At 43.3% G+C, this 16,237-nt stretch overlaps 2 protein-coding genes across 4 annotated transcripts in view; both read left to right on the top strand.

Moving 5' to 3' along the window:
• Positions 1-12,663, top strand: e4f1 (E4F transcription factor 1). Its single transcript, XM_085784335.1, has 14 exons — positions 1-186; positions 467-588; positions 1,190-1,274; positions 1,944-2,122; positions 2,852-2,972; positions 3,075-3,227; positions 4,343-4,542; positions 6,215-6,457; positions 6,574-6,685; positions 6,805-7,022; positions 7,349-7,547; positions 8,672-8,835; positions 10,658-10,720; positions 11,596-12,663. Exons 1-14 carry the CDS (start codon positions 90-92, stop codon positions 11,968-11,970), a joined length of 2,331 nt encoding a protein of 776 aa, XP_085640461.1. The 5' UTR covers positions 1-89; the 3' UTR covers positions 11,971-12,663.
• Positions 12,664-13,807: 1,144 nt separating this feature from the next.
• grid2ipa (glutamate receptor, ionotropic, delta 2 (Grid2) interacting protein, a) overlaps positions 13,808-16,237 on the top strand; it is a 33,862-nt gene continuing 31,432 nt past the window's right edge. For all 3 annotated transcript variants that reach the window (XM_085784325.1, XM_085784327.1, XM_085784326.1), the window contains exons 1-2: positions 13,808-14,129; positions 15,538-15,791. In XM_085784325.1, the coding sequence (XP_085640451.1) occupies positions 14,048-14,129; positions 15,538-15,791 (336 nt within the window). In that variant the 5' untranslated portion in view covers positions 13,808-14,047. The remainder of the gene's footprint in view (positions 14,130-15,537; positions 15,792-16,237) is intronic.

Raw genomic sequence — 16,237 nt, 5'->3', positions numbered from 1 at the left:
TTTTTGTTGTTATGACTACGGGGTCGTAAATCCGCCATGTTTTCCCTCCGTGCAGCGGCGTTGCGACAGAGACGGAGACCTCGAACGACATGAATGTAGAAAATAATCATACGGCAGAAACAGAGAGCGGGCAAACGAAGAACGGCATCGACACAATCACCCTTCAGACCACACTGGGAGACGAAGGTTAGTCCTCCAAAACATCTCTGAAACAGTTAGCGGTTGTCGCCTTTGGGGCCTGGCTAACTTCTTCCATCGTGAAATGTTGCTAGCAGCTAGCGTTACCGTTAGCAGCATTAGCTCGTTTTGCTTTGCTTCTTTTGCTGCTGCAGAGCCCTCAGAAGTCCAAGCAAGTTTACCGTAGTTACAAATGTTTACAGCTGCTGCTAGCGGGCAAGCTTGCTGCACAAACACTGTACGAAGTTATTATGTCATGTGGACGGTTTTCTTTTCTTTGTGCCTTCAGATGAGGATGTGCATAAGTGTGGACGTTGTCAGTCCGAGTTTTCAACGCTTGAAGCTTTCATTCAGCACAAGCTGCAACACAGCTGCAGACGGGAGTCGGGCAGTCAGGCTGTCAGCCAAGAGGTATGAGCAACGATGTGCTGTTTTTACTACTTTATTTATTGTATTTTTACGATAAATAAATCACAGTAAACAGCAAAGGTAGAATAAATGTTGATTTAAATGTGTGTGTGTGTGTGTGTGTGTGTGTGTGTGTATGTATGTATGTATGTATGTATGTATGTATATATATATATACTATATATTCAATATTATATAACTTTTAGTTATCCATAGCAGTGCAAGTGATTAAATTATACCCTTAGACCTATCATTGTAACACAGCTCAATTAGACATGACTCCCAGGACCTTCTAAGCACTTTGATGATTGTAAGCACTTTACCTCATGACACGGTTGCACTTTTGTACTACTGTCGTACTACGGCACCGAACCTGTATTATTATCTATTGTACTGTAAACTGAATGCTGCTATTTTATAACATGCTTTTGTTTTTATTTATTGTATTTTTGTACCAGGGAACATCTATGTATGGGACAACGGATGGAAATTAGCCTGTGGCTACAATCCGGCTTGTTTACGATTTTATGTTTCGTTCATGAACTTGCACTGTCCCACTTCAAATAAATTGAATTGAATTGAATTGAATTTCTGCATTTTGTAGATCACAGCAGCCAATGGAAGTCCTTCTTCAGAGGTGAAATCAGCTGAAGGTGCATCCTCAGATGAACAGGGGAAGACCGCTAACGGTGGGTCAACACAAGGACTAAGAATTCATTACACACTCAGTATAATACCCTCATGATGGTCTCAATGTTCAGCATGTGTCGAAAGTGCTGCTGATTCATCTGTGAGTTCATTTAGGTGAAAGTGGTATATTCTATTAATATTCTATCTTGAACAGCAAGTTTACGATATTGACAGGTGTTCCTATTATTTTGTACATCCCATTTACACTAAGGGTAACCTAAACATCAGACACATCTTTTCCATACTCTCTCTATCTCTATCTCTATCTCTATCTCTATCTCTCTTTCTCTTTATATCTTTTCTCAAAACATCAATCTTTTCATCATCTCTAAACAACACAGTTTTGTATGCAGCTTCAACAAAAACCTGAACATTGAAACCTTCCTGAAGAGGGGATCTATTGTGGGACTGTTGTATTTCACTGCAAAAACTTTAGCCAGATTTTCTGGACGTAAAAAAACCGACCATATATCCAGACCTATCTCTTTTTTTAAAGTCTTTTTTAGAATTGTCTTTTGTTTTTTTAATCTTCACTTGTGTTTCTGATCTTATTCAGATATTCCAAGTTAAGATTAATTTACTCGGGTCATATTATTTATGTCTGTATTTGTATTTGTAACAATCCATCAAATTGTCCTGTGATTTATAATCCATCTCCCTCCCTAAAGAAAGCGGTGGTCAGTTGGGTCGAGGTCGCAGGAAGAAAGTCGCTTCACTTAAAGTCACGGACCAGTCAGATGGGACTGAAGGATCCATATCTGACAATGCCGACAGTGACAAGCCTGTTTACAAAGTCAACCATGAGGGACGCTACATTTGCCAACTGTGTGAGAAGACATTTAAAACAGTGAGTCACCCGTTTCATTTGTGTTGCTTTATTTTGTTACACAAGGTTTCATAATTTCTTAGAAATTCCTCTCATAAGTGATGTCGCCTGAACATTTTGAAATTCAGGGACTTAGTTGATTACATTACAATACCCTCCATGTACAAAGCAAAAAATAAACTTCTTCCTCAAGATATCCAGAATCTGTTTAAAATGAAGGATTCCAGTTATAACCTGAGAAGACCACTATTATTTGAGAAACCAAAGACTCGAACTACTGTAAAAAATCACTGTCTTTCTGTTAGAGGGGTTAACATCTGGAACAATTGTCCTGAAAATATTAAATTATGCTGTACTCTAGTCAGCTTTAAAAAACTTTATAAGAACAACATAATTTCTCGTTACAGTATGGAAAATTAAGTTCAATGATTTTGTACTATTTTGGGTTATGCGCTGTGTACAATTCTTTATTTTGTTGTGATCAGAAATTTAAGTATACTGATTCATTTCAAATGTCTGTGATCTGATCCTATTGTATTAATGCGTATATATATATATATTTATTTGATTTTATTTATTTTAATTTTTTAAGGTAAAAGGGGTAGGGTATATAAGCTTTGGCTTCAACCTACACCCTTTCGGTTATATAAGCTTGATATACCGAAATAAATAAATTCATTCATGTAAAGCAGGATGTTTATTACGCTACATGTCACCAGTGCTGACTCTTACCTCATTTTCCCTCATCAGACCAACATCTTGCGAACTCACATGAAAACTCACAGCGACCAGAAGAACTTCTCATGCGACCTATGTGGGACCTCCTTTCGTACTAAAGGCTCTCTGATTCGCCACAACCGTCGTCACACCGGTAAAGAAGGGAACCTCGGGGACTGTTTGTGTCTACAACTGATCTCCATCAATGGATTTGACATAATGCTGCTGCTGTCTTTCTGTTCTTTTTTTTTTGCAGATGAGCGGCCGTATCGGTGTACCCTCTGTGGCCAGTCCTTTAGAGAGTCGGGTGCTCTCACCAGACACCTTAAGGCCCTAACACCCTGCACAGAGAAGATCCGCTTTGTTCAGTACAAGGAGATTCTCGTTAGCAAAGATGGAGTGCAAAAAGGTCAGATTTATGCCATGGGAGCAGAGATTTACAGAGGGCAGCTTCATGGTTTTTCGCAATTTATTCTATCAAAGTAAATTTGCTGCAGCTAAACCCTGTTTTATATTCACTCATCAGACACCACATAGGTTTAAAGGACAATTCCAGGCGAATTCAACTCAGGGGTGTATTTTCCTATCATTTTAGGTCTAAAAGAAGGAATCTGAAGTTTAATCGCTCGTGTTTTGCGGTAGTTGTGTCTGTCCCCGCATCGCCACGGCAGCGATGAATGGGAGTGGATGTAAGTTCTGCTGTTTAGACTGTTTCCAGCCCTCAAAGCCGCAATTTTTTTCCACAGACAGCGTCAGATGGCGACTCAAACATGCACCGAGAAGTTTATTTACTTCAAGCAAGCCGACATGTTTGTAAAACTAGATCTAATTCAAAGTCTCCCGGAGTCTCGCGCGAGACCCAAGTTGCAGTGCTGGTGTGTTCACATGCAATGGGAAAAGCTACCGTTTGTGTCATAAACACAGGAATATCAACTCTTTACTTGCTTCAAGTCTACATTTTTTTCCACAGACAGCGTCAGGTGGCTACTCAAACATGCGCCGAGAAGTTTTTTTTACTTGAAGCAAGTAAAGAGTTGATATTCCTGTGTTTATGACACAAACGGTAGCTTTTCCCACTGCACCTGAACACACCACGCACGGCAACTGGGTCTCGCGCGAGACTCCGGGAGACTTTGAATTAGATCGACTTTTACAAACATGTCGGCTTGCTTGAAGTAAATAAACTTCTCGGTGCATGTTTGAGTCTCCATCTGACGCTGTCTGTGGGAAAAAATTGCAGCTTTGAGGGCTGTAAACAGCCTAAACAGCAGAACTTACATCCACTCCCATTCATTGCTGCCGTGGCGATGCGGGGACAGACGCAACTACCGCACAACAGGAGACATTAAACTGAAAATCTTCAGATTCCTTCTTTTAGACCTAAAATGATATGAAAATACACCCCCGAGTTGAATTCGCCTGGAATTGTCCTTTAATTTTCACAGTGATAAACCCCTTTGAATAGTACTAGGTTTACAATATGTAAGCTGTTGAGTCACAGGCAGGTCTGTATACATTGTGCAGGAGTTGAGGCTGATCAATCTGCAGGGGCCCAGCAAGAGGTGGTGGTTGTGGAGCAGCAGCCAGAGGAGGAGGAGGAGGAGGTGGAGGAGGTGGTGGAGGCTCAGACTGCTGTCGTCAGCGTGGTAGAAGCTGATTCCCAGGAGGTCCTCCATCAGGTCCACTTCACAATGGAGGTGGATGGAACGACACAGGAGCAGCAGGTGAGTGGAGAAAGGGCGCACACATATGCTATCAAAATACACAGTACACACACCCTCTCCTCGAAGTCCCATTGATACATTTTTTCAATGATGAAGATAAATAGAGATCAGGGGCTGTATTCACAAAGCCTTTTATCTTACCGCTAGGAGTGCTCCTAACTCGCACTAAAAGTTTTTACGTAGGAGTTTTTTCTTAAAAGCTATTCACAAAGCCGCTGAGACCTACTCTTACTAAGGATAAATCACTAAGAGCAAAGTAAGAGTGACGCCCCGTGGGGCGTCGCGTGGCGTAGTGGTTAGAGCGGGCGCCCCATGTATAGAGGCAAAGTCCTCGCTGCAGTCGGCCCTGGTTCGAGTCCCGCGTCGGGCGCCATTTGCTGCGTGTCATTCCCCCTCTCTCTGCCTCCCCATTTCCTGTCTGTCTCAACTGTGCTGTCTATAAAGGCATAAATGCCCAAAAAAAAAAAAAGAGTGACGCCCCGTTGACGCCCCGTTGGCGCCCCGTTGGCGCCCCGTTGGCGCCCCGTTGGCGCCCCGTTGACGCCCCGTTGCTATGGATTACGTCAATTCTCGTGCACAAATTCGAGGCGCTCAACACGGTCATTGGTTGTTGAGTGCCGGCGGCGCACCCCAGCCCCCTCCCCTCCCTCCTCCTCGCCGCCGCCCGCTCCACTCCACTTTTTTTTTTTTTTTTCTTGCCGTCAGGTCCGACGGGGCTTTTTAGATTGCTTCAAGTCCAAACCACTCTCTCTGCTGCCAAGTTGGGCTCTGAACTTTCTGTCTTTCTCTCTGGCATCTGCATCTTTCTGCTACAGTTTTTGTCGCGTCTCACTTTCACTTTCAGCAGTGAGTGACGCTGTGCAAATGCAATGAGGGTCAGTGCGTCCACTCGCAAAGCAGCCGCTGGTTTTTTTTTCTTCCCACATTCAAATATTAATTTTCACATTCGTTGACAGCCCTAATATTATATGGTGATTATAATAATGATGAAACCCAAATTTGTAGCCTATAGCAGGATTCGAACCCAGACTGACAACAAGTTTCGTTTACTGGGGGAGCTGCCCTATCACGTGAGCTATTACTACTAACAGATGTAGTATGTGTCTAGCTCACCCATCAACTTTTAAAAAATATTTTTGGCTGACATCAGCATGACTGCATCGCAGCGGTCGCACTTATCTCGGTCCGACCGTTGCGACGCCTATATTGGACAATCCGTCACCGTCACTACTCCCGTTTTATAGCGAAAATGTTGTAACACAGACAAAAAGGCACTTTGGGCATCAATGGGCAAAAGGGCAGGTGCTCCAGCTCCCCCCTCTGCAGCAATTCGCAGTCTCCAAAACATTTTCCTGGCTGCAGCCATTTCTGATTCTTTGTGAATAGGTCTTACTGAGTTAGGAGTCCTTACGAGGACTTTTAAGCTCTCTCAGACTTAGGAGCTACTTTTAGGCCTAAAATACTTTGTGAATTACTCTTATTTTAAAAAACTAGGAGTCCTAAATTTAAGACTGACACGCCCACTTTTTTAAGGAGTTGCTCCTAAATTCGGCCCTTAGGAGCTACTTTTAACCTTAAGATTCTTTGTGAATACGGCCCCTGGTATAGATTATTTCAACTGAAACTCTCATCAGACTGGTTGTCTTATACCTGGCGCTCCCTCTCTGTCCAGGTGGTGGTGGAGCGGTCTCAGGCCGAAGCCCTGGCTGCAGCTGCAGCAGCAGGCGACAATCTAATCTGCCAGGCCATCATCAACTCTGGCATTGCACTGGGGACAGAGGAAACGGTGGTTGAGGAGGTCTCACAGGAAACTGAGGAGATACATAAAGTGGTTTCTGACGGTCCTGATGTTGATGTCGACGAGGGCGTCACAGAGATCCAGATTAAAGAAGAGTTTGTGGAGATGGAGACAGTGGTAGGTGTTCAGGCAAAGGTAGCCTTATTTGAGCTGTGTGGTCCCATTCACAAACTACTGTTGCAGATCATTTGCAATACACCGTTTTTCAAGCAACCATTGTCCTTCTTTTGCAGGAAAGGGAGGATGGAGATGAGCAGACATCTTCGAAATTGCACACGTGTCCACACTGTAATCGCTCCTTCAAGGGGCTCAACTACTTCCGCTTTCACGTCAAAGGTCATTTGGGTAAGTCCACAACCATTAATGAACAGCGTCAACGTATCTTTTCTGTAACTTTTCCAATTACATCTGATCTCAAAAAATTGTAATCGGGGACAAGCTACTGATGGGGTCTCTTTTTGCAGGTTATAAGCCCTTTAAGTGCACACTTTGCCAAAAGGAGTTTCTGACTGGTTACCTGCTGAAAAAACACATGGAAGTTCATGTCAGTGAGAGGAGATATAAGTGCGGCGAGTGTGGCAAGCTGTACAAAACCGTGGGGCATGTACGTGAGCACATGAGGGCCCACTCAGATGAAAGACCCTACCACTGTGCCAGATGCAACAAAGGATACAAGACCAAGGTGACTTTAGTGTAATTTAACACTACTGTTTTCAGATATTAATGTTTAAATAGATTTAAATTTTCAGCTCTAATTTCATTCTTAAATGTTAGAATAGAATAGAAATACTGACACTAATGCATGCAAAGGCAGAAAAAGGAAGCATTTCATAACATCAGCAGCAACCTATAAAATAATTTGCATAAAAAGTTTACATAATGAATCAATCAGTCACAATAGCAGCCACATGAAAAAGTACCAAGTCAAGGATAAAATTCAGTATAAATATAAAAGCCTTACTAATTCAGAGACATATCATCTCTAACGTACCTCTTTGTTTTGCCCAGAATGCCTTGCAGGTGCATCAGCGGACTCACGGTGATGAGAAACCCTATGTGTGTCAATTCTGCCACAGAGGCTTCAGGGAGAAAGGTTCTCTGGTGCGACATATCCGCCATCACACCGGAGAAAAGCCTTTCAAATGCCCAAAGTGCGCCCGGGGTTTTGCTGAGCACGGGACACTCAATCGACATATGCGTGCTAAAGGTCAGTGATTTACGGAGATCAGGGGCCGTATTCACAGAGAATCTTAGGGTTAAAAGTAAGCTCCTAAGGGACGAATTTAGGAGCAACTCCTAAAAAAAAGTGGGCGTGTCAGTCTTAAATTTAGGACTCCTAGTTTTTTAAAATTAGAGTAATTCACAAAGTATTTTAGGCCTAAAAGTAGCTCCTAAGTCTGGGAGAGCTTAAAAGTCCTCGTGAGGACTCCTAACTCAGTAAGACCTATTCACAAAGAATCAGAAATGGCTGCACACTGCAAAAACTCAAAATCTTTTGTCTTATTTCTAGAATATTTGTCTTATTTCTTGTCAAAATGTCTCAATTTTAGTCAAAACAAATCTCTTTCCACTTAAAATAAGAGTCATCACCTAAAGATTAACTTGTTTTTTAGATCATTTTCACTTGTTTCAAACTAATTTTCACTTGAAATAACTAGAAAAATCTGCCAGTGAAAGGAAGTTTTTTGTGCTTGTAATAAGAAAGAAAAACTTGCTCCACTATCAGATTTGTTTTTACTTATTTCAAGTAAAAATCTGCTTGAAAAAAGTAAAAAAGTGTCTAAAAACAAACTACTTTTTATGTGGTGAGTCTTATTTTAAGTAGAATGAGATTTGTTTTGACTAGAAATGACATTTTGACTAGAAGTAAGACAAATATTCTTGGTAAGATATTTGAGTTTTTGCAGTGCAGCCAGGCAAATGTTTTGGAGACAATGGAGGACTGGGAATTGCTGCTTTGCCCATTGATGCCCAAAGTGCCTTTTTGTCAGTGTTTTTTTTTTTTTTTGTTACAGCAACAATTATTTTCGCTATAAAACGGGAGTAGTGGCCTCTAATTCGTGCACGAGAATTGACGTAATCCATAGCAACGGGGCGTCACTCTTAGTTTGCTCTTAGTGATTTATCCTTAGTAAGAGTAGGTCTCAGCGGCTTTGTGAATAGCTTTTAAGAAAAAACTCCTACGTAAAAACTTTTAGCGCAAGTTAGGAGCACAACACTGTGAATACGGCCCCAGAACAGTTACACCGGCCCTCGTGTTGTCAGTATCTCCTGCTAACGACTTTACAGTAACAGACCGTATAACACAGGATGGGTTTTTATTTCCACCAGGCGGCTGCCACAAGGACGACGGCACTGAGCAGCAGGGCACCATGACAGAAGAGCAGGCGTCAGTGGATGGCCTCACCACAGCAGCCATCATCTCAGAGGACCCTCATGCCGTCCTAGTGGAGTTCTCCTCTGTGGTGGCAGACACACAGGAGTACATCATCAAGGTAAGAGCCACTGGGGGTTAGAGAAAGTCTGGTCACTTCTCTTACGCTTCAAACTATGAAGCATGGTGACACACCTCTCCTCAGCCAGTAAAGTGGTACAGTACCACAGCAGGTTGTTTTTTTTTTATCCGCAGTTAAAGGATAATTTCCGTTTTTTACAACCTGGACCTTATTTCTAGCATAAAATACGATCATTTTACTCACCCAGACAACTTTGGTGTCATTTGGAGTCGTTTTGACGAAATTAGCCCCAGTGGAGCGGCGCGTATATCCGTATAATGCGAGAACACGGGGCACGCAATGCAGCCTCTAAATAACACATTATCCGCTGCAAAACTCGTTCATTTCGCCAATATTTTGTTATGATACACTAGTGCTATTCCCCTCCGAGCCCGTGGTGGCATGTTATCAACATGCTGCGCCTGTTGGTTGACCTACTGATCTCTTATCTGGATGATGTCATCTCCGACCGCTGCCCGGCGCGGCTAACTTGCTACCGCTAATGCTACGGTTTGTTTCTGCGTGTTTCTGACTTGTCAGAACAAAATGAGCAGCTGGATGAAGTTCAGCTTCCACAGGCTTCCTCTCCTCAACCTGGACTCACTAAAGCTCCGGCTAGTTGAGCTAAAAATGGACCCGAATGCCGAAGCAGAATGATTATTATCAGAATGAGCCGGGCAGCGGTCGGAAATGACATCATCCAGGTCAGAGGTCAGTAGGTCAACCTAGAGACCCCGGATGTTGATAACATGCCACCACGGGCTCGGAGGGGAATAGCACTAGTGTATCATAACAAAATATTGGTGAAATGAACGGGTTTTGGGGCGGATAATGTGTTATTTAGAGGCTGCATTGCGCTGCCCCGTGCTCTCGCATTATACGGATATACGCGCCGCTCCACTGGGGCTAATTTTGTCAAAACAACTCCAAATGACACCAAAGTTGTCTGGGTGAGTAAAATGATCGTATTTTATGCTAGAAATAAGGTCCAGGTTGTGAAAAACGGAAATTATCCTTTAAATGCGGAATACACTCTGCTACATCTCTGATTGAAGTGCAAAACAGTTTGATTCTTCACAAAGGTCAAAATGATCATATCTGCAGGGATTTGATTGTCTCTTGCTAATTTTAACGAATCACTCAGCTCTCCGCTTTGCCAAATGCAGGGTTCTCTAGTTTTGAACACTACGTTTCAGGAACATCAAAGGCAAGGCAAGAAAACCTGAGATTGCTGATAGTTAAAGTTGCAACCAACATTCTTGATTTAGTAAGAGAGGTGAGCTTGTGCCACATTTTTGGAGGCAGGAGGGAGTAGTCAGAACTGCCGTATGCTGACATAATGAACAGAAATTGGGTCTTTGAGGAAACTGTGTGTGGATTCAATGTTTCTTAATGATGGTCTCAAATGAATCCGCGGCAAGTCTCAAGATCTGGGTCAACAATTACTGGAGTTCCCTACAATCTCTATACATTCTACAGAAAAGAGCAATCAGGATAATTAACACAGTGGGCTACAGGGACCGTACACATCTATTATTGTTACAGTCAAGGATACTAAAACTTAGGGATCAAATAGAATATCAAACAGCAAAGCATGTTCAAAGCAAAAAATAATCAATCACCAGGAAACATTCAGAGCATGTTTATTCTATATGTGGTGAAACTATGGAACATGGAGCAGTTCAAAAAAAAAACCTTTTTTTTTTCATTTACTATATTTCCATCAAGCGATTGTTAATTATTTATACTTAATCGGTTCTGGGTGCAATAATACTGCCACCTTTTTAAGGTTAATTTGATCTGCTTCTCTCCTCTTCTCCAGACTCAAACAGAGACAGAAGTGCAGGAAGAAGAGGTTACACTCATTCAAGACGGACAAAATGAGGTCAGTATACACAAGTTCACGGACAAATAAACACAAACACGCATATCACCAAGAAATGAGAACATCTGCAGTAGAAGCAGACTGGGATAAGTTCAGGTTAATGAGCATGTTAAGTCTGTAACTACTATAGTGAGGGATCTGAAATGGATCACTTATTAAAGGGATAGTAGCATTTTTTCAAAGTGGGGTTGTATGATCTACAAATAGCCCCTAAGTACTTTAACTGCAGTAGAAGACGCTCTGCACTCCTCCCGTTAGCAACGCCAGCCCATAATAGCCCTGCCCAGAGATTTACAACATATAGTGTTGTGAATGGACCCAAAGAAATGGCCTATTTTCGTGGCCTAAAAGAGGTTTTACCTGGAAAAAAAAAAATACACAGTTCCATTGTTCACTATAATATAAATTTTTCCAGCCCCTCAAAGTGCAGGAAAAACACAGTTTTTATTTGGACCTAACCAACTGCTGATCGGTGGCCGCTAACCCTGGGCGGAGGGATACGTGAGTTGGTTAGGTCCAAATAAAAACTGTGTTTTTCCTGCACTTTGAAGGGCTGGAAAAAATTATATTATAGCGAACAATGGAACTGTGTATTTTTTTCACGTAAAACCTGTTTTAGGCCGTGAAAATAGGCCGTTTCTTTGGGTCCATTCACAACAATGTATGTTGTAAATCTCTGGGCAGGGCTATTATGGGCTGGCGTTGCTAACGGGAGGAGTGCAGAGAGTCTTCTACTGCAATTAAAGTACTTAGGGGCTATTTGTAGATCATACAACCCCACTTTGAAAAAAATGCTACTATCCCTTTAATGTTGTATTTGTTTTATCTTGTGAGCATTCATACAACATTCATTTCAAACCTCTCATCACTTCCAGATGGGAAACCACATCATGAAAGTGGTGCAGCAGATCGTCAGCCAGTCGCAGGGCGCCGGCGGCACGGGCAGCCACCAGATCATCGTGCGTAACGTGACGGCGAACGAGGACGGCCCGTCCATCTCCGACTGCGGCGACACCATCACCATCGCCACGCCCGAGAGCCTGACGGAGCAGGTGGCCATGACGCTGGCCTCCGCCATCAGCGACGGCACGCTGCTGGCCACGGCGGGCACCGTGGAGACGGCGGACGGGACAGTTACCATGGTTACCACAGAGGAAACGGTGGAGGAGGGGATTCAGATGGTGCAGCAGCAGGAGGAATATGTCATCACTTCCCCAGAGGAGGTGGAGATTCAGACTGTCATTGTATGATGGAACTGACGACGGGACTGAAATGGATTTTTTGCTCCGCTGCACTCGCGTAGCCGACTGCTGTAGAGTCTGTTCATGAGCATCGTGTGAGATTCAGTTACAAAACAAAGGCCAAAGTGTTTCTAAGGTTTGTAGTTGCTGTAATAGGAAAACCTCAATATGAAGTGTGCACAAGGACTAGTTCTATTATGTCTTTGATTTTTGTTGATTGGTTTACTGAAAGCACTGCATTCATGCTAGCTCATTACTGAACTTCTAGGTGCGTAGCATACTATTTAAAAGAATAACTAAATTAATTTTTGTGAGAATTTTATTCGGATGCCTGAGCAATTCCAGTATATTTCAGCAAACTTCATGTTACTGTACATCTGTGAAATCGACTACCTAAATCTGCATAATTTCATTGCAGTTTCCACTTGTGCTCTCTAATGTCAGTGCCGGCTGCAGTCATGTTTTTAAACGCTACATGTCCAGTTTGAAGTGTGGTGCCCTTTAGAGGCCGACTAATCCAAAATTGTCCGTGTGTTCTTGCCTGTCTGACGCCATTAAGGGACACGATGAATCTTCTCATTATACAGAACCGGTCAATCATAATGCATCTTTAAGCATGACAGATACACCGGAAAACAGACATGAACATGTGATCAGTTTACTCAAGCAGAGTTTGCATCAAATAAATGCTATTTTCTTATACATTTGACCTCAGGTTATCTTTGTTTATACCATGTTTGTCCATGTGCTGACTGTCTGAATGTTAAGTATGTGGGATGTGTTATTTAATGCGCTTATTAGAATTCACGGTTTTTTATTTTTTATTTTTTTATCTTTGAAGTGATTTTTGATAAAGAAAAAGAAACAAAACTTAACATTTCTTGAGCTGAGCCACCAAATGGCTCAGTCAGCCTTGTACTAATACAGCTCACCGTAATGATTGACTGTAGCCTACTGTACTGCAATATTCTCCCTTTAACACAAATATTTATCTGTGGCCTGGTGGTATCTGCTCATTCCCAAGCTACTCATTCATAATTGAATTTGCTACAAAATTATAAGCTAATTTCTTTTTTGTGTTTCTATGCTAAATGTTTTATAGCATTATGCTGTAACGCTGGTCATTTTGCCATTTGGTGTTGCTGTCTTATTTCATTCCATCTTTGCTTTATAGAAGTGTGTGTGGCTGCTGTGTGAATGTCATCTACCACCTCATCATGGGAACACCACCTGCTCTGAAAACACACATCCCCACCAGGTAAAACACAGCATTCACCGTTCCAACTCCCTCTGGGAGTCATGGCTACTTCTTTATATTCATATGAAGTGATGCATGTCATAACCACTTAATATGGATAATCTTGTATTAGTATTTGCATTCTTATGCTAAATTCACCATAGCTGATTGGCTTTGGCTGAAACACTGCTGTACTTGGTGCGTGTAACCTTGAGCATATGTGCAGACTACATCTCTGTAACTGGTGCTCCAGTACTGAGGTTAACACGGACGCTATAATCAGAGAAGTGTCCCTGGCTGGTACAACATAGAGTTTCTGGGTCACTCCTCAGCCCTCTGAGAGGGCCCCATCCACACGAGTGACAGAGGGAGACGGAGAGAGAGGGTGGAAGAGAGAGAGGGAGAGAGAGGGAAAGGTATTTATAGAAAAATGGGGCTTCGCAGTACCTTTTCTTGCAACGAACCATTTCAGGACCAAGTGAGCGTGTCCCAGTTTTCTGATCATCGCTCAGCCATAGGGTTGGGACTGAGGCTGAGGCTGGACCACCTCATCCAGGATGGAGAGCCTGACTTACAGATGCTCTCCCCTCTCCTCCGGCCTCCCTCTCCTGAGCTACAGACCGCTGGTTCTCTGATTAACAACAGAGGGAGGCACTGGCCTAGATAATTTACAGATGTGACCTTTTAGGTTCACTTAATTTGCCTAGCTGGGTAGAGGCTTTTGGAGGCAGTGAGCTCAGGTGAGGAGCAGCACAAAGGTGTCCGCGGACACTCTTTGGCTGCGTCTACCCCCAGGCCGGGGGTGAAGGGAGGCTGGCTGGAACGTGCCCAGCCGCAAGCCGGGCAAGGATGAGGCGTTTCCTGAGCAGAAAGGGCCGCTTCTCCCTGCGCCAGAGCAAGTCTGGAACCCGGAGTGCCTCCAAAGATTTCTGTGAGTCCTACTTCTCTGAATCATAATTTTTACATGATGTTCCTGAACTGCTTCATCTGCTGGAGGTAAGGCTTAATTTTGTTCAGAGAGTTAGAAAGAGCTACATGATGAGATTTTGTATCTGGGTCGCAGGCAGGAGAACAGGACAAAGAAAAGTCTTGCCAGTCGTCTGAGTGCAGCTTGTGTTCTGGTGAGGAGAAAAGATTATGATCTACATCTCCATATCCCAATCTGCTTTAGATCAATAATCAGGTTGTTGCTTCCTATCAGCAGACTGAACCAAGTTCAGTGTTTCTTTGAGTCTTTGGATTTGATATGTTTTATTCATATGAAGCCGTGTGCTCCAGTAAGATCTGAACTGTCTTTTTCTGCATTGAAGCAGGTCTGACATTGCTACATTTCTTTGCAAAGTCTTGTGCCGACTTTTATTTTCTCACTTCTCGTGCACTTCTTTTTTGTTACTTTCTGTCACTAATTTAGTCATTCTGCATCCGTCTTACTTTCCATATTTCTCTGCCTCAGATCATTTCGTGCTTGTGGTTTAATCAATGGGTTGTGTACAAATGCTTGCGTAGCTTCAGTTTTACAATATTTCTATTTATTTTGTTCCTTGGGCTTATGTCAGCATATGAGTTTGATAATCACCAACTGGGTGCCAGGGTTGATTTGAGACTCGTGAAGGTAAATGCGAACATTGTGAAAAGCCAAAATAAGATTAGAAAATAAGAGATGGCGATGGAGATTTTCAGTTTATGATATGGATTATGAGGCAAGGTTGCACTGCTCGGAGAGAGATCTTTAACAAGTCTGTGGACAGACTGATCCCTGAAATGTCCTACATAGTATATCTGTAATACATCCAGATGGTTGTAGATCAAAGAAAATAAAGTCAAATAAGCCTTTTGGGACTCTCTCTGCTGCAGCCGAATGAGGCCAGTGACCAGGGGAAGGACAACAGTTCAACATGTGGGCTTGATACCAACAGACCAAAATACCCCCCCTTCACTTTGTGTTTCCCTTTGACTGTGATTCAACTTACAGGAAAATAAACCTCTCGGTCTCATAATGTGTTTTAATGGGACTTCTTTGTCTTCATATTTGTGGCCTCATTAAATAGACCAGTGTACCTGCTGTGACAGCTTGGCTGCTCCATCACCGAGGTGCCCTATTTAAACCAGTGGACCATTTGACCTCTATTTTTATTTTACAGCCACACAACCTGATCATTAGTTTGAGCATCGTGCTCCAGGATCTGACCTAGAAGCAGTAAAACCGACCAGTCTAAACCAGTAAATCAACCTGGGCCACATTTGAAGCTGATCTTATGCCTTATATGGGTAGAAAATGCCTTCCAAATACACCATCAATACAGCATCTTATTTATTTAAATTTCCCATCCATCCTCCAGACCTCGGTCTCCCAGCCACCAATCAGAACTGGCCAGAAGCGTTTGGTTTCCGGCTGGGCGGCACCGGGCCCAGCTACATCCTGTCGGTGGTGGAGGGCAGCAGTGCCTACCTGGCCGGCCTGCAGCCCGGGGACCAGGTGGTCGACATCGAGGGCCAGGATGTGACCAACCTCAGCACACCAGCGCTCATCGCCCTGGCTCAGACCCTCAAGACCGTCCCACCCAGCATCGGAGTGGTGTCACGGATTGAGCAGGTCAGATGATGCACAATAACCTGCTTTTTTTTTTTTTTTTTTAAAGCAGAAGTGAGCGATCCGGTCGTTTTGGCCAATGCTGCGTTCCAGGCAGGCTTTTGAAACCGTAAATTACAGCTTCAAGTCACGACTTACGACTTTGTAGCGTTCCAGGCAACCCACTCGTGTTTTTCCGACCTGTTTTACCTGTGAAAGTCACTATAACGGCCACTCGTAACTTCCGACCCGTGAACTCGTACCAGATCCAACTGGTACCACTTCACAGGTCGGAAAAACACGAGTTACGGGTTGCCTTGAACGCACCATAACTTCTTGTCAGCCGATGGAGTTAGCAGCCCCCGCCCTCGTCATGGATCTATTGGTCCTCGTCCCTACGTCACCACATTCAGGCGCATCCCTTGGCTGCACACACAGAGAGGACTGCCCCTTTATGCCGTTCTCTCTCC

The sequence above is a fragment of the Trachurus japonicus genome, chromosome 8 (genome assembly GCF_045865225.1).
Source record: "Trachurus japonicus isolate A0001 chromosome 8, Traja_1.0".
Classification (NCBI taxonomy): domain Eukaryota; kingdom Metazoa; phylum Chordata; class Actinopteri; order Carangiformes; family Carangidae; genus Trachurus; species Trachurus japonicus.
Note: the sequence above shows the minus strand (reverse complement) of the source record. Positions and strands in the feature narration are given on the sequence as shown.